The sequence below is a fragment of the Achroia grisella genome, unplaced genomic scaffold (genome assembly GCF_030625045.1).
Source record: "Achroia grisella isolate CSIRO2021 unplaced genomic scaffold, CSIRO_AGI_Agris_v1 utg841, whole genome shotgun sequence".
NCBI lineage: Eukaryota > Metazoa > Arthropoda > Insecta > Lepidoptera > Pyralidae > Achroia > Achroia grisella.
Genome location: NW_026713039.1, coordinates 2,674,386 through 2,694,573, shown reverse-complemented (window position 1 = coordinate 2,694,573; position 20,188 = coordinate 2,674,386). Strand labels below are relative to the sequence as shown.

At 31.4% G+C, this 20,188-nt stretch overlaps 1 protein-coding gene across 1 annotated transcript in view; it reads right to left on the bottom strand.

The window, feature by feature from the left end:
* LOC131852216 (uncharacterized) overlaps positions 1–18,537 on the bottom strand; it is a 100,823-nt gene extending 82,286 nt beyond the window's left edge. Inside the window, exon 1 of the mRNA XM_059202857.1 lies at positions 18,167–18,537. Coding sequence (XP_059058840.1) covers positions 18,167–18,319 — 153 coding nt within the window. The 5' untranslated portion in view covers positions 18,320–18,537. The remainder of the gene's footprint in view (positions 1–18,166) is intronic.
* Positions 18,538–20,188: the final 1,651 nt, after the last annotated feature.

Genomic DNA, 20,188 nt, shown 5'->3' with positions numbered 1-20,188 from the left:
TGCGTTCACCAATTGTATGTGAAGGTCTTTAAAAATATCTGCAAAATTATCGATAATAAAGAACAAAAATGTAGCCTTAGTTATTATTATTATTAGTAATGCCTTGACTTTACCAATTGTTCTTATGAATAAATAAAAAAAAACTATATTTTTCTTTATTCCGAATTTAGCGTTGAAACTCAGCAGCGACCTTATTTTGCTTCGCCAGCGTATACCGTTAAAATCTACGGGAGAACCACTCCTTCAAGATCTATAAAATTATAACACAAGTACAAATAGAAATGAACTCAATTTGGATAGATATAACAGTGCTTTTTCAATAATATTCAAGTTAGACTCTTATCAGGATATTTTTTAATCTAATATTTTAGTAGGTATAATTATATTTTTGCCACAAATTAAAACCTGATAACGTTATGATAGTGTTATCAGGTGACAACTTTGATTCAAAATTAAGGATGCAAGTCTCCGACCCCTCTCCATACATTATGTGCTACTATGAACATTTTATACAATAACTCTAATTAGACTTGATGAAATTATGTCCATAGGATAAGGCAACTAATATCAATGTTTCACTCTAAACAGATTTACTTTTTTGTTTTATAATAACACCTAAACTGAAAAACTCTATTTGCACAAAAAAGGACCTAGCATAAAATAAAAAAAAAATGGCAAGACATTTTAATTAATTTTTAGTAAACGGAAAAATAAATACCTTTATATTTACTGTAATAATAGAGTAAGCCAAGTAGAGCGGAATGTAAATATTTACCGGAAAAATTAAATTGAAAGTACTCCTAGCGCGTTTGGGTGAAGGGAGACGCAAGGTCTCTGAACAGAGATAGAATGAACATGCAAAAATACCTACATCGCAATTTTATGGCGTAGACACACACCTCTTAATTCCCAAAATATTTCATATTACATCACACTTGTTAGAGAGAGAGTGAGACTACAAAGTCGACTGTTTGGATACATCTGTCTCATCCATTTCAGCCGTAATTAAATGTGTTCCGGTTTGAAGTGTGAGAAATATATCAGTGAAATTACACTCAGTGTCTCCATAAACAGCTTATTTCACAAAAATGGCAACGTATATGATAACACGTGCGTCTTAACATATGTATGTGATATCCGCAGTGCTGTTCATCCATTTATTTAATCACTTTATTTATTTATGCAACGTATACAGAAAAATATCTCAGCTAAGCAATATATCACAGACAACCATTAGGTAAAAGGTAAAGATATGGAAAAGAGTTGGTGATGCTCATAAGATATATATGTATATATATATTATACTGTTTATTGCACTTGTGTTTTTTATTATTGGGTTGTTTGGGCTATCTAATTAATTATACACGATATAATTATGAACGAATCTTAATATTTGCAATGAATATAGAATGTCTGTTATTAGCTGTTTTTTATCTCAAAAATAGCAGACGAAGACGCCGGAAAGTTGCCAGTGTTGTTATATACGCCTCGGTTATCACTTTCCATCGTGTGGGCCGTCAGCTTGTTTGGCAATTATACAAAAAATGTACGTAGTAACAGCACAAGAAATATATACACTATTACCTGTGCCCGGGGTTTAACTTGCGTGAAATGTATAGCCTATGTATTATTAAGTTAATTATTGCTATATTAATGTAATAAGCTATATTATTGTAAAGTTTTATCAAAATCTGTTCAGTATTTTTTGCTTGAAAGAGTAACAAACATCTCATCATTCATTCCTACTCACAAACCTTCGCGTTTATAATAATAGTAAAATTCCTCAGCGTGTAGCAATTTTACGTGAACAAAGTACAATAATATAAGGAAAACTCGGCGTAACAATATATATATATATATATGTACATGTGTAATAATTCAACTACCTGTGAATAATCATCTACCATAATCATGAGCAAATTCGTTTATTCTCTTCCATAGTATTCATCATCATCAGTTCAGACCGGAAGACGTAGATTGCTAAAAAAAAATTGAGCCTCCCTCAAAAATCACGAATCTCCTTTTGCCATATCAATTTAAGTACTATAAAAAACAGTTCGATCGTAAAAGGGTGAAAATTTGAAGTTGTATGTATTTTTCAATGCTAAATCACAATAAAATTAAAATAAAAATGACTAAATTTTTAATAAATAAAATAAATATTTAAGAATCCTTAAAATTGACGGTTAAGAAAAATTGTTGACCGATTCTCAGACTTACCCGATACGCACACAAAATTTCATAAAACTCGGCAAAACTCTTTCGGAGGAGTTTGGTAACAAACACCGTGACACGATAATTTTATAAGAAGCTTTATTATTACGTTGCTAACTCAAGAAATTTCTGTTACCGCCAATGTCAGAGGAAATGCAAAAAAGATTCGCGATACAATGACCGATAACAGTGTTTTTTTAGATAACAACAGAATACGTAAATGTAGGTCAATATTTATCACTTGAAAACGTTAGAATACCTACACTTTTTCTAATAACTATTTGTTATTTTATACTTAAACTGGCGAGAAACCTGATGGTTCAATGGTCTACTTTAATCTGTTGAGACTTTGCCTTTTACCCCTACCTAATTGCTGAATGAATTAGATATGATGAAAATTATTAGTCATAATAAGTATTATAACTTATAATTTGTATTATAAATACATAATTTTATTGGGACATAATTTCATTATCATTATAAACACAAAAGTTGGTGTGTATGAATGGAAGGATGTTTGTTAATCTTTCACTAGGGTTTTGATAAAACTTTACAGTAATATAGTTTATATATAAAAATAATACATAGGCTATAAATGAAAAAGATATTATGTAAATTGGGCGAAATATAATATAATAATAAATGTCAAGCAAGTGTGATGGAGACGAAGATGCGCACGGTTAAGCTAATAATGTAAAAATGTTTTCGACTATTAAAATAAAAGTAATATACTACTACTACTTTGCCCGCGGCTTCGCTCGCGTTAATTTATCCCCTTAGGGATGGAATTTATCAAAATCCTTTCTTAGGGGATGCCTACGTCATAGTAGCTTTATGTATGTAAAGTCTCAGCCCGATCGGTTTAAAATTGACAAAGTTTCATACAAACTTTCATCCCCTATTTTATCCCCTTGGTGGTAGAATTAAACAAAATCCTTTCTTAGCGGATGCCTACGTCATAATATATACCTGGATGCCAAATTTTAGCTCGATCCGTCCAGTGGTTTGGGCTGTGCGTTGATAGATCACTTTGTCAGTCACCTTTGAGTTATATATATTTAGAAGATTATTGAATAAAACAAAATTGCATATCCACATACAATTAAGGCAAATCAACTTAAGGTGCCCATACAAATTACACTAGGCCGATTTGTTACAACAGTTTAAGCAAAAATAAAATGTCATTTCATATATATATAAAATTCATTTTATTTCAAACCCCCGTCGTAACGGGTCAGAATAAAAATAAAACCATTTCGCTTTAGTAAAGTTTTTCTTTGTACACACTGAAGGTGGTGCCTACACGATTGTAAACCGGTTTCAAATTTTTTATTCCACTCTGTTGCCTCGCGCTGTGATAAATCGACCAACTTGTACCGTTTGTTGGCATCGCCGATCACAACTCGAAGTGCTGACTTGTCTTTTTTAGAAAAGTAAGCAAAAATTTATTTTAGGACTACAGCAAAAGAATTAATATAATGAAGCAAAAGGATTTAGTTTCAGTGGGGTGACCTAACGCGAAAGAATTAAGATAAATTAACATCCCAGTTACAAATACAAATAAAAATAATCTTTCAAATTTACCTCAAAAGAAAGCCTCAGTGGTCTAGTGGTTTAGCACATCTTACTTCAGATGGTCGCGGGTTTGATTCCTCGCGTGATACAAACATTTGTATTCATGAGGAATATTGTTTATATCGGTCAGTGTGTATGTATATTATGTATGTATTAAAAAAATATTAAAGTATTTCTATTAGTTGTGAATTATCCAGTACTCTACTTAGATTGTATACTGTGTAAACTGCCCTACCTTACAGTTAATTATTAAAAAATAATTTATTCAAGTAGGACATTTAATTATTTATCATAGTTAAGTTTTGTTTTAATATTATTTCTATCCCGTTTATAGTTTGTTAATATCCTATCTTCCTCTCTGATACTGTAGATACCGATGGATAAATCAATTTTTAAAAATTGTTTTTCTTTTTGGTATATACTATGTATTACAAACACTACCTCTTTACTATATCAGTATACATATAGATAATAAATTCTGTGTATTTTGGATTGTGACCTATGTGATTGCGTCAACAAATAGAGTCAAGGAGTAATCTAGTGAGATCACTTTTCGTAGTATCTAGTTCAGTCATGTCAAAATACGGCCCGCGGTCCGCAACCGGCCCCCGTGCTGTATCAATAAGACCCGCTATCGCCGATGATTTTTAACAACCCTATATTGTATACTACTAGCTGACCCCGCAAACATTGTGTTGCCATATAAAATAAAATCGCTATTAAAAAATAGGGATTGGTGATAGAGGGGTGCAAATTTAGGGTTGCATGTATTTTTTGATGCCACATTATAATACAAATAACTGGTCCAAAAAAAAATAAAAATATGTTAAGGGCACACAACCCTTATCACTTAGGGGTATGAATAGATAGTAACCGATTCTTAGACCTACTGAATATGCATATAAAATTTCATAAAAAGCCGTTTCGGAGAAGGATGGAAACCAACATTGTGACACGAGAATTTTATACATAAGATGACATAATTAAATAAATAAAATGTTATAATAACTCAACACATTTTTTTTTATTCTGAGCCAGGCGGCCCAGATTCAATTAAAAAAAAGTACTGAGTAGTAGTAAGTAATACTTAATGTGTGCCTACACATTCTTAGTTTAATATATGGTCCTCATACAAAATGGAGTTTGACATCTCTGATCTAGTTAATAATGTTAGATAAACTATATAATATGATCCTATATGTTACAGTATAATAAATCCTTTAGACATGTACATAATCATAATGTCGTTCTATTGACCTCGCTTAGGTCGAACCGACCACCCACTCCTTTAACCTGTCTGCGTCATAGTAACACCACAGTCAATGGCGTTAATTTCTTGTGAAAAGGTTGCTTTATGCTTTGAGAAACTTCGTGCGCCAAACTTTCTAAGTAAACATGAACCCTTATGTTAATGGTATAAGGTTTAGTTTTACACAAATATAACTGGAAGCAAGCTGAATGTCCCACGTTTTGGAAAGTAATCCCTCATATTATCATCATACATGAATGATAGTAGTGTTTGTAATACTACTCGTACTAAACAGTTCCACACCTGGTTTCCTGAGCAGCTCATCTGATCTGCCATAAAGTAACAACGCTTGTATTCGGTTTTATTTTTAAGATTCAGGATAAATGTATGAAACTCTGTGTTTGTGGAATAGTATTGTTAGTAATGTGGATTAATAACCTCATTGTTAGCAATGTAAGTTTATATAAGTGATAAAAATTGTAATGTCATAGTAGATGTTAATCGCTCAAATAAATGAATAGTTCATTAGGTCAGGTTAATCTCCACGCAGTTCCCTCTGGAAACCATCCTGATAAATTCCTGGAGAATTTGCGCCACGATGTGCTAACTGATCTGACCTCGTTCTTATCTTATCATCCTCCACTGGTGACCGCCAGCATATACCGTTGCGCAGACAGGTGCACCATTCCCTTATCAATCATTTAAAAAACTCTTTATTGTTCCTCTCACATAAAATAAAGTTAAACAATTATGTATAAAAACATAAAAAAGAAAACAATCATGAACAAGACAAAGAGTTAAAAATGAGCGGTCTTGTCGGCAAAAAACGATTTTCTTCAGGCAACCTTAGATTGGAAAGAAGTAAGATGTGTGACTGTTTTAAGTCAGATTGTATTCGCAATCTGACTTAAAACAGTCACATAACAATTTAGTCCTAGGCAAGGGGGGGAATTGTTAATGGTAATTAGGTCGATCCCCACACTTTCCCTCCTTTCCCGCCGAGAACTATGTGGAATTAACCGCTGTGCAGAGCTTGTACTACTGGCACTATATACACTAATACTTAAATACACTTCAAAGCAACTGCCTAGAGGTAGAATCATTGGTGAGATGTAGTATGTACAGTAGTATGTATGTAGGTACAGTCTCCCTTTGGTAAACAGAATATAATCTTAAGAAAATACCCAACTAAACATTAATATAAAGACATTATTGGCAATTAGCCTATGATATTCCATACATATTTCTCGGAAATCCAATACTGAACATTTACGTATTCATTCATTTTATAAACCTACATTTTGTATAATGATTTCTTCCAAGATAACGTAAATTTCCTACTCAATTACTGCCACTAGATAAATAGGTAAAACTCAATCTGCCTTATAAGGATAATAATAAAATTATTTAATGGTACGTGTTACTAAGTCAATTCACAGCCGAAAAACGTAAAAAATGAGCATTTAATTAGCTATCAATATGTGGAGAAGTTTATTTAATTGTAATTTATAACATACTCTATACTGTGACTTTGTCAGTTTTGTTTTATATACGCTTTACCACCCCTAAAAAGTACATTTCAATGACAAAAATTAACATATAAAATCCTTCAAGATACGATCTATTTAGATTCCAAAAATTTCATCACATTATTATATATGTGAAGAGCTAACAAACACACAGAGTTACTACTTACAAAACCAATTTATTAATAAATTTAATCTATGGTATTGAATTTAGCATATATTAATAAATTGTAATTATATATTATTGTAACATTTTAACAGTATATAATATATAATTTAAATAGAAACGGTCTACAATACAACGTGTATAGACAAAGAACAGAAACGGAAGGATTAACATTAACTCTTAATCCTAAATTGCCCATCCCTAATGGGCCGTACGTTAACGCATCCCTAAAACGTTATTACCCGGCAAAGATAAAAAGCACTAATAGCACCGTATTCCCAGAACCGGTTTCAGACCTTTTATATTGCTTACGTCATCTTTATTATGGTTTATAGAGCTCCAGAGACACGTATATCGAATAATAAGTATCTGATATAAACTCTAGTTCAACTAGAGAGGATCAATGAAAATATCAAAATCGACATCGATCAGTAATATGAAAATCGATGTTTTAGGTAACTAAAAATATATTCTTTTTCTTTATTATGTGCGGCGACTTTGTTTGCTTTTTTAGATTAGCTTATATCTGTCCTCGTGATACAGTTTATAGTCAAGCTAAATGTCAATAAGATCCATTAAGCCGTGTAGTCGTAAAAAGGTAACTCCTGTGAACTTGGCACACGATATTCAAAAATCGACTTTTTTTTTTAGAGTTCTGACATCCTTTTGAATAGTTCTAGAGTTCTTTATAATCATTTTAAATAGTTCCGATGTTTAAATAAAAAAAAAACAAATTTTAAAAAATCGTGCGCTAAGTTCACGCAGCGCACGAAATCACGAAAATCACAAATTTCTTCGGAGTTCTAGCAAACACACAGTTCTCTATCAGTTATATCAATAGTTCTAGCGATTAAAACGAAAAAATCGATTTTTAAGTTTCGCCGCGTCCAAATTATAATTCATATAAGAAAAGATCAATTTCCGACGCGAGTTCTAGCCGATCTGATAATAGTTCTGGGCAGCATTCTCCGAGTTCTACAGAAAAGCTTCATAACTTTTTCCTGGAAAATAATTATTTTGTAAGTTATTGCAAAAAATATAAATCTACAAAAAAAAAAATTACGAGTTCCAGCTGATCTGATCGGAGTTCTGGGTATTTGGAATATTGCGATAATTTGGAAAATAATTATTTTACAGGAAAAAGTTATTAGACTTTTCGATAGAACTCAGGTAGCGCTACCCAGAACTCCGATCAGATCGACTAGAACTCGTAAAAAAAATTATCCTATAAGTCAGTCATGAAAAGTTAAAAATGGCGATAATTTGGAAAATAATTATTTTACAGAAAAAAGTTACTAGACTTTTCGATAGAACTCAGGTAGCGCTACCCAGAACTCCGATCAGATCGGCTAGAACTCGTCAAAAGAAAAATTCTCCTACAAGTCAGTCTTGAAAAGTAAAAAATGGCGATAATTTGGAAAATAATTATTTTACAGAAAAAAGTTACTAGACTTTTCGATAGAACTCAGGTAACGCTACCCAGAACTCTGATCAGATCGGCTAGAACTCGTCAAAAGAAAAATTCTCCTACAAGTCAGTCTTGAAAAGTAAAAAATGGCGATAATTTGGAAAATAATTATTTTACAGAAAAAAGTTACTAGACTTTTCGATAGAACTCAGGTAGCGCTACCCAGAACTCCGATGAGATCGACTAGAACTCGTAAAAAAATTCTATAAGTCAGTCATGAAAAGTTAAAAATGGCGATAATTTGGAAAATAATTATTTTACAGAAAAAAGTTACTAGACTTTTCGATAGAACTCAGGTAGCGCTACCCAGAACTCCGATCAGATCAGCTGGAACTCGTAATTTTTTTTTTTGTAGATTTATATTTTTTGCAATAACTTGCAAAATAATTATTTTCCAGGAAAAAGTTATGAAGCTTTTCTGTAGAACTCGGAGAATGCTGCCCAGAACTATTATCAGATCGAGAACTCGCGTCGGAAATTGATCTTTTCTTATATGAATTATAATTTGGACGCGGCGAAACTAAAAATCGATTTTTTCGTTTTAATCGCTAGAACTATTGATATAACTGATAGAGAACTGTAGAACTATTGTAAAGCAAGCTAGAACTCCGAAGAAATTTGTGATTTTCGTGATTTCGTGCGCTGCGTGAACTTAGCGCACGATTTTTTAAAATTTGTTTTTTTTTAATTTAAACATCGGAACTATTTAAAATGATTATAAAGAACTCTAGAACTATTCAAAAGGATGTCAAAACTCTAAAAAAAAAGTCGATTTTTGAATATCGTGTGCCAAGTTCACAGGACCAAAAAGGTATCCTATTCGATCTGTAAAAGTAATTATAGGGCTTCATCCTATTACTTTAAATAGATATAAATAGATTGAATAGTGTTTTTGAGACGTCCTACTTTTCTATTTATTTTCGCCCTCTGGTCTACAGGTCCACTAAAAATAAAACTGATTAGTTTTATTTTCAGTACACCCCACGTATTATCGAGGACTTAATATCGATATCAAAACATCTATATTTGCTCAATAAACATCGATGTTTATTCAACATCGACAAATATCGATCATCCCTAAGCTGAGGTCATAATGGTTAGAATATAAAGTAGATGTTGTTAAGGCGTCAGCAGAATATTGCAAGACACTTAAAACCAACTCTAGGTGTTACAGGGTAGTTCACATTTTTATTTTTACCTATCATTTTTATGGATCGGTAGAATGGTGCATGTGCCTGCACTATCTGTATAAGCTGGCGGGGCACCAGTGGAAGACGATAGTTTGAGAATGAAGTTAGGTCAAATTAATATATTAAGAATTATAATATAATGTATTAAAATATGTTAAATCATATTTACTGAGCGAAACCTATTACTCACTAAATGATTACTTGAATGACGAACATATATGGCTATAGTTCATCATGCACGTGATTTTCATTTACATGACATACATATAGTCTTTAATAATAATAAATACAATAAATATTAATAAGTAGCAATCCGCCCGGCTACGAACGGGTCCAATGTTTGTTTAACTTTTAAAATGTTCGACACTAACGATTTTAAAGAAAATTCCGTCATATACGAGTAGGTATATTATTTACGTAATATTAAGGTTTACACAGCGCACGCAACGGTAGTACTTAAAATAAATATTTATTACCCCATTTTTCATTGCTGTTCCGCTTCTGTTGATCGTAGCATGATGTTATATAGCCTATTCACTATTCTAATAGTGAAAGAATTTTTAAAATCGAAATAGCATAACATAATATAATATTGTTATAGATAATTATTTCAAACCTTTACTGATAACAAGCGTGCCTTTATCAATATGGATACCAACAACCATAATCGTAGCCTCGTTACTGAAATACGAAATCTATATACATCTATATAACCACTCCTAGTGATATACGGAACACATTACTGTGTTGTGTGTCCCGTTGGGACGCGGCTCGTTAATTAAACCGCCTTTATTATGAAAGGGATACACATCAAATTACCTGGATTTGTGATTGTTGGTATTGATTTTTATAAGCTTTCGCCATTTTGTTTTCGACACGAGCATGGAGCATCACGGCGATCCATAACGAAAGGAGGCTATCTATATTTTATACGTGTAATATAAATATTATAGGCCGATATGAGCATAAAGATATATAAAAAAATATTTATTTATTTAACTTCAATGCAGGTGCATTTATACAAAAACAGTATTTTTGGCGGACTTAACATCGTGCGGCATTTTTTACCAGTTAACTATAGATAGTGCAGAGAATATAAGGCTACACAACTGTAGTTGGCTTCGCCACAAGGCGTAAAAGAACGACGCTAGTGTGATTCACCCTAGCAGTCTGCTCGGGTAAGGTAAGATAGCTTTTGCTCGAGGCTCGTACGCAGTGGCACATAAGGACCAGCGGAGGAAAGTATTGGAATCAGAGAATATATAAACTTATATATTTTACTCTAGTTTTGTCTTCATTCACTCTAATATATATACTTTATTCTAATAAAGATGATGCATGAGAAGACAAAACAATACTTTTTAGAATTGGTCGACAGCTGTTGACAATGCCTCTGACTACCCCTGTTTGGATAAGTCGTAAAGGTATATTGTTATTATAATTTATTCTTTTTCACATTCTTTTTCAGTAAAGCTGGTGATTAGTACCGAGGACGGTCCGTGCCAAGACTCTCATTACCTTATTTTGCGTGTGGTTATTTTTTATTATTATTAGAATATTAAATAACAAACAGTATAATATCAAGTAAACACAGTAATTACGAAAAAAATTCATTAATTGAATAATATTTAAAATAGGTTAATTAGCAACGTTCATTTGTATCTTATCATGAAAAAATCAGCGGGGTCCTGGGAGTAAGGAGGTAAATATCAAGATAAGGGAGCAGAGGGGTGGGACAAACTTTATAGGGAGCGAGGGTTACTAAAATAAATGTTTGCTTTATACGGAATTTCACAGAAAAATCTAAAGAGGTTTAACCACTTCAATATTCTTTATCTGTAGTTCAAAATGACCTTTCTCTGCCTCATATTACGTGAGCAATGAGTGAGGGTAAATAAAATAAAAACAAATTGCTTGTAACTGAGTATTCTATGGGCCTCGGTGTTTCAGTGGTTTAGCACACCTTACTTCCAATGATCGCGGGTTCAATTTCTTGCAGGATACAAATATTTTGAATTAATGAGTATGTTTGTTTGTTTTCATATGGGTGTTAACAAAGTAAATTAAGTATGTATGTATTTACAAAAAATAATATTAAAGTACTTCTATCAGATTGTTACTAGATAGCGTAGTGTGAATTGTCCTGCGTTATTATTATTGCTATAATATTTAATTTTGTGGAGCTGCTAACGTAAAATATACACTAAGTTACTCGCTAATAAAGTACAATTTCACAGGTAAGTTAAGTCTATCTGTTACAAAAAGTCACACATATACTCTTTAATAAGGCGCTTATCATCTTTATAAGGAGGATTTAAACTACTAAATTCGTCTTGGAGTGAAATCATAATCCATGTGGCCGTCACATAAGCCCGAGTAATTTTTCGTTCTCTTTCGTATTTTTACACCAAATTTCATGAAGATCAGTTGAGATGTTAACGCGATTATTCTCATTTTCATACTTATAATATTAATAAGGATAAGATAATATTGAAAAACTATGAAAACAGTATGTATACAGACATATATAGAATATATATACATATATAGTTCTAAGTCTTGAACTTTACAAGCCGAATATCAGTAAAAGTGACCACGAAAACGGACTAAATTCAGTAGCAAGCAGTAAAGTTGAAATTAAAAAATATTTTAAAGAACCCCATATAAACTGCGATCACGTACTCAATTTAGAATGAGAAATTCAATAAAATATTTTCTGATTTCCACTTTACTTCTTTTTCAAAGTGATTCAATTTCAAGAGCATTTCTACTTGGACATTAGCTTTACGACTAAGCCTACATAGAATAGAAAATCCTTTATTCAAATAAACTTAATTTAAGCACTTTTGAATAATCATAGTTATCCTTTTCTAATCCAACTCATTCGGAAAGGGAGAAAATTAATTTAATCTGTGTAATAATATAAATAATTATTTAAGGGCGTCTAAAATGCCTAATAACATGTATGCTAAAAGCTTTTTTATGCTATGTAATGCGCTCGACCGGTTTAACGCCGGTCCAAAATATTTCTCATTGGGGCCCAGTTGCTTTAAAAATCATTCAAAACAATTTGTGAGGGCAACTGTTAAAGCCACGAGTTCTAGCCTTTTGCAGAATAAATTATAATATTACTATCAGGACAATTCACACAGCGCCATCTAGATCCAAGTTAAGCTAGCTAAAGCCTGTGTTATGGATACTAGAAAACTGATATAAATACATAATTTTTTTTTCGTATATACATGCATATTATACCTACATAGAAAACATTTAGACCGATACAAACAATCATACTCGTGAATACAAATGTTTGTGCCGTCCGAGGAATCGAACCCGCGACCATCGGAACTAAAGTCACTAGACCACTAGAGTCGTCATATCTATCTATTATATTATCAATACATATAATAAAAATGTAACTCATCATCACCCATTGTTTATACATGGATGATATATGTGTTTAATAACCGTATGAAAATAATGGAACCCAAAATAATGTTTGTTAGAATTGTTGTCTGTTTCTCTCTGTGTTTGTAAGTGCTAATCTCGGAAACGGCGTAACCGTTTTGCGTGCTGTTTCACGAATGAAATTCTGTTTGTTTTATTCCAATTGGTTTACAAATCAAAAATGTTGTGCTCTTTTTGCTCTAATTTTCGCTGCGTTTCACTCGAAATTTGTTTACCCAAACTATTTACAAACAATGTGTGTATGTATTTTCAAAAAAAGTACCTAAGTATTTATATCAGTTGTCTAGTACCCACAATACAAGCTCTGCTTACCGTGGGACTAGAAGGCGCAGTGATAATTGACCTTTTTATATTCTATGGTAATCTTGAAGAATCTTCCCTTGCGTAAACTAGAATATTTCAAACTTAGAACACTTGAAAACATCAAAAGATACGCAACACATGTTTCATTTATTCCGCGGTGCCCGCCTCACAAAAAAATGTATTTAAATATAGAACAGAATCATTTACTGCTTTATCTACACAGATAAGAATCTATTTAGCTTTCGTTAGGCGGCCTTTACACTCGGCAAGTGACGTAATCAAATTACAACTTTATAATTGTAAACAATTTGTCATAATTTACGAGTATTATATTCAAATTTATCAAAACTTAGTTAAGTTTTACTCAAGTAAAACTTAGGTGTGAGGGCGCCCTTATTAAAGTATTTTAAAGGTAAGATATTTGTATATATTTATATATATTAAAATGTTTGCTAACATACAGACATTATTGTTTAGACGTCTATATCCGAACTTATACATATACTACCTGTTCCCCGCGACTTCGTCCGTGTGGAATTTAACTTTCATTTTGTAAAATAAAAGATTTTTTTTAAATAAAAGTAGCTTACTCCTTATTACATCAGCTACCTACCAATAAAATTCCCGTCAAAATGAGTCCAGCCATTTCAGAGATTAGCCGAAACAAACAGACAGACAGACAAAAATGGTAAAAAATATTATTTTGGTGTATGTACCGTATTTGTATTCAATCATATAGTAAAAAACAGTTATTTCAATATTACAGACTGGCACTCCCAATTTTATTTATATGTATGCTATTGATATTTAAAAAAATGAATAATCAATCATTAATAACAACTATCACCTATTTGTTACCTATTTTATTATTATAATAATGCGACAAAGTGAGGACAATGTTATTGAGAGTACATACTGCGTCGTCCATTGTTCCGTTTATCTAGGCTACCCACATTATTTTATCTGCACATGTACCTATTTATATATAAAAAAAAATATCCGTCCATCCCTAAAGTGAGCACTGTTCAGTCTAGGTACCTCTTTATAAGATATCACTCCCTCATTATGTTTGTTGTAGTTTCGACTACAATCAAGTTATAATTAAAAATAACTGGTTTTAACCAGATTTAGCCAGCCTTTACCAGTTATTACAAAAAAAAATATATAATTTAAGACCATACTTTAAATTACGTCCATAAAAATACAGTAAAATCAAAACGGCCAGAGTAATCTGAGAAATGCACACAAGATCGTTAACAGTCAAAAAAGTGACTCGTGTCGCCGCGGGCGTTGAACCAAGGACCCCGCGGTTGCGCGGTTTAACACTCGAACATTTTTTGCTTCATCATCATTCGTAACAGTGTTGTGGAACCGGCGTTGAAGTTTATCAAATTATACCACTAACATAGCCGGCGACTTCGTTCGCATGACCGACGACTTAAATAATGATTATTTAAAGCTGTTTAATTAATTTTATTTGTAAAGAATATTACACTGTTATCAAATTGCATTATTGTAATAAAATTTTAATAGAAATACAAATAATCTTTATTAAAATAAACTTAAGTAATATAAGCACTTCTGAATAGTCATATTTTTATTATTCAACCATTCATTTGGAATGTAGATTTATCACATTAAGGAATAAAAAATATATGTCGAACTATCACTAATACATTAAAATCTTATTCTTTATGTCTTTAATGTGTTTAAATAATAATTCACAATAAATCACGTTACAAAATTGACACCATAACGTTTCGCCTGCCAATGACAAATATTAGCCTATATTCCCCTTCCTTAATAGGTACTGTATGTAGAACAAATTTTATAGCGTTTGTTAGTCTTTAAAGTAGTCACAAGTTACAAATAAGGCCTAAGTATTTCCTTTTACATCAGTTTGTAAAAAAAAAACCTATGTCACGCTGTACAGATATACCTACAAAGTGTTTGTGTTGTCGCGAGTAGTCACTAGGACCTAAAGACTTATTATGAGTTATGAGTTCTGAATTATTGAAAGAAAAGAATCTAAAAGAATTTTTGTAAAGTGGTTTTTCAATTACGACAATTCCCCTTTTTTCCGTCGATATGAGAAAGAAATCACATTTAATATAATGATAACAAATGTATTGTAAAAATAGCTATGCCTGCGGCTGCACCCGCATGAAATTTATAGCATTTGTAAGTAAAATTTCTTCTAATTCCATTCACTAGTTTTTGCGTGAAAGAGTAACAAACATCCATCCATACTCACAGACTTTCGCGTTTATAATATTAGTTAAATTTATATTTATTAAACAATCATAAAACATATTTACAAATAAAATTCTATGAATTGATAAAATAATGAAAAAATCTTCCCGGAAAAAAAGTACATATATTTAAACACTTGAGTGACAATAGAATCGCCTACACTTATGCTGCGCCTCATTTTTTCCGCTTAAGAAATTACGAAATGTAATATTTGAGCCTAATAATAGCTCTGGCCTATAAATTACACCAAAAACTAATAGCTGCCAACAAACTTAAATATTAATAACGAAATTAATTCCCTGAGCTCTCCTCTAATTAGCTTAATTTGAGTCAATATAATTAAGAAAAGCAATTACTTTATGGGGCACTCTTGTAGCTCAGTTAATAAAGGTTATGAGATCAGACACATTCATTAATTTATTTAAATTAGTATTAAATCTAAACTTATTTTTCATTTCATTATCTTTTATCGATTACTGATATAGTAGAGTCTCTCAGTATAAAGTCAGTACTTGGGTCTCAAGTATTTCTGCCACCAAGCTTGGTAAGACATGTTTCAGTATGAAATAAGGCAGTAAAATTACAGGCATAACATCTCAATTCTCTGGAATGGCAACACAGGAGCGGTAACACTTTATCAAATGATGGTGTATTGTATATGGACAATGTTGTTCATGTATATAGGTGATGATTAAAATTTTTATTTTATTTTATATTTTTGATGGCCTCAATGGTCTACAAGTTTAGCAAACTGCTTTACTTTTGATGGTGGAACATTGCTAGGAATAGGGTCATTAGTCCACATAACTAACAACTCCACTCCCCCTGATGAACTTATATCAATGAGGACAAGTCTTTCAATCATCCTTTCAAAAACTGAAAAGTATTGTAGAATATGGATATTATATGTGTTGAAAGAGTAGAAACACAATATATCACACATAAGCTATATAATAGTACTTTTTTTATACTACTTAATAGAATAACTGCAAAGAGTATCCATCAAGCACTTTACAGTGTGAAAATACTTAAAATATTACAATTAATACATACAGAGAATTAATTATATTATTTTAAATTTCTTGTAAGATAGTGTATCTACACTAAAGTATACATAGATACCTTATGAATATGCATAAATGGCTAAAGGAGAAATATATGATTGTTATACATTTCATGTACAAGTATAGTGAGAAGCAATCAAGTACTAATCACTAAATTACCAGACGAGAGAAGGAGACCTCGACTAGAAACTACAGTTAGCTACCTTGACTGGAAAATAATAGGTATTAAGTTATCTTATAAGTTGTTAGTATGTCTGCCCCAGTGATGAACAGTCCATTTTTACCCACCTCGGAGCAACAAATAGGTACTGGCGGACTCCTACTGGCTAAACCAACCTAAGCCAATACCTTAATCTGTACCAAAAAATATTATAATAATGCATATGGATAATTGCTATGAAGATAAATCTGAGAATAATGAAGATAAAATAAAAATGTATTTAAGTAAGTCTAATTATGTGTGTTTTGATGTTGCTATTCTGAATTTATCAGACTCAAAAGAAAAGTAGACTTATGGGAAATAAATCTACTTTCCTTCTGAGTTAATACATTGACCTATATATAAATACTGTGACAAGAAAATCAAGTGTATTGTAAATTTTAATACCTAATAATCATGGCTGTAAAATATATAGTCCTGATGTTAACGAAGAGAAAGAAGATCATATACTAATTACCTGCAGAAAGGATATACAACTTGAAAGAATACAAAAAACTAATTCAAATGAATGTCAGGAACATTATTTCATATGATCATATTCATCCTTTTCAATCTGGGTCATAGTTTTCATTATAATTATATGCTTTTATTACCTTGCAATAAGACCTGGTGTATATTATCAGTATCAGTTATTAATTCATAACAGAATATTAAAATGTATCATCTTATATTCACTACTGTTATTATTATTAGAACTACATTGCAATACTAAGAATGATCCCATTCTACTTATCACATCATAAATAAAAAATAATATATTTTTAAGGCCAGTATCAAAGGATTCTTTAGTTTTATAACATAAATTATAGTTTGATAATAAAAATATTGTTAATACCTAAAGCAAAATTCATTCTCTAGTCTTTGGTAATTGTTTACAAAAGTAATAAATATTAAATACAAAAATATTGTAGGTTTTTAGGTTAATCATGTTGTAGTGTAATTATTATTGATATTTAATAGTATTAATATCAATAAAGATTATGAATAAAATCATATATTCTGTGAGGTCAGCACACCGGCTACTGCATTGTTTGTAAACAAATAACAGATGATGCGTCGACCCGGCTTTCAAAGATATCAATGCCTAAATTTACACATATAGTCAGCTAATCGTTGCCAAAAAATCAGATTTGTATGTTTTATAATACGCCAGAAAATAAATAATATAACAGCTCCAGAAGCCGGAGGTTTCCAACAAAATGCCATGTGCTCGTACGCGCCAAATTTTGACAACTACTTATCAGACGTTGTGGTAAGATTATATAACAGTATTAAAAAATATTGGGCAATTTCTCAGCATATTATTATAAAATACAACACTTCACAGATGATTCGTTATAGGAAATTAACTGAAAAACATTTTTTAGAAGATATTCCATACCGCCTCTAGTGGTGGAAACACGAAACAAAAACATAATGGCGGACACAGTGGTTTCGATGACTGAACATCTTAATGCGCAAAATACTCACACTTTCCTCCTCTTTTTCCATTCCAGAGGGCATTTGAGGTACTGCACGATTAATCGCCGAGTAGTCCGGCAAATCCGGAAGCTCCTCGGCGAGATATATGGGCATTGGTTTCGACGCATCCAGGGCCCTCGCCCTAAACGAGAGCTTCGACATTTTGTTGACAGAACAAAACACGCTAGCGTCGACACTAAAATGCACTTATAAAACACTTTTTTGCTCCTCTAGGAGGTCCAAAAGGACCTTAAACTGAACTTTGCACACTCTAGTTCGTTCCCATGGTTAATTTTTGCACGCACTCAGTCACAATTAATGAAAAACAATAACGAAACTTTACATATTGAGCGTACTTTGCAGAAAGCCATCATGGCGGCTTTCCGTTTGGCGGACGACCATGACCAACTTCCACCTAGCAAGATGTACGCGGGAAGGAAACACGCGGGGTCGATTACGATATTTTATACACTTTTTTATTATATCGCATGTAACTTCTAGAAGTCTATGTTATATTTAAATATAATTATTTTATTAAATTTTATTCAGTAAATAATAATAACAATATTAAATATTTCTGTGTTTAAATTAATAAAGTAGTGAAATGACTTCACAGACTCTCCCACAGTCATAGACTATAGAGGATTTTGGGTGACGTTCCATTTCACGTAATATTGCAGAAACGATTACGTGTTGGATAATTTCTATAAAATATTATATATGATGTTGTGAATATAAAAAGTATTATAATTAACTGTCACACATGTTATACCACAATTTTATGAAAAATAAAATTTTATTTCTGTTCTCTTACGAATTGTATGCTTATTATTATATATTGTATGTCTATATACAGATAAAAAAAGACGTGACGTAATATTCAGATTTTTTTTAAATCATTGATTCAAACTTCGGTAAAGGTTAGACAGTATACAGTTATACAAGTGAACCAGTGTCTATGATTTAACAGTTTATAAAAATTATTTTATGGTACCTACGCTGTTTTAAATATACTAAATTTTTTTCTTATTATTGTTGATGCTGTAAAATAAAATATATTAGCATATATTAATTCCCTGAGTGTATGCCTAATCTAATATGTAGACAATGTGTAATTGTATAAAATTAACACTGAATTGGTTATATAAAGTGTATTATATTATATATTTTCCTATTTTTTCGAGGTCTCAGTGCGTTATATTATGTATATAAACGTGTATTACTGTATTTAAGTTTATTAATATTTTGGAATGAAAGTAATTGTGATGGCTTAATTCTATCTTAGTGTTTCAATTGCAAACTGTAGCATTTAGTTCAAAAATACTTTGTGTTTTTATGGAAATCTAAAGTCAAAACAAAGAGAATTGTTAGCAATTACTTATGTAATCTGCTTAGAGCAGATAACAATTAACATTTGCTAATAGAGGCTATGTAACATTTGTAGAGTTTCGGGCATCCGAGGTTTAGGCTAATGTAATCGTTTACAATCGAATGGTTTACAATCAATGTATACCTGTTATCCACCAGTGTGGTATATAAAAGATTATTGCTAGTGTAGAAACTAAAATATATGTATTTAAATACTTAGGGAGCAGGTGGCTTGAAAGGACAACGACAACAACAGTGAATAGGTATTATTTGAGCTTGCGTGTAACAGCTTAGACCACATCATCACTTAACATCAGGTGAGATTGCGGTCAAACGCGCTCAAATTATGATATAAAAAAAAAAAAGTGTATTATGCTATAAGAGATTTTTTTTAATAAAAAACACGGACTTTATTAAAAACATGTATTTAATAATAATAATAATAATAATAATAATAATTTATTTGCTTAAAAAAAACACAGTATAAAAGATGGTAATTAAAACTTAGTATGTGTTTTGCCATAGTAGTGGCATGCAAAATAGTATTGTTTAAAATTATACATAATTAACTATATAGAGCGAAATAATAATTATAATAATAATAATAGTTAAATAGGATCTCTCTAGTCGGTATTTATACATTGTCAAAAAAATTGTTTAAAC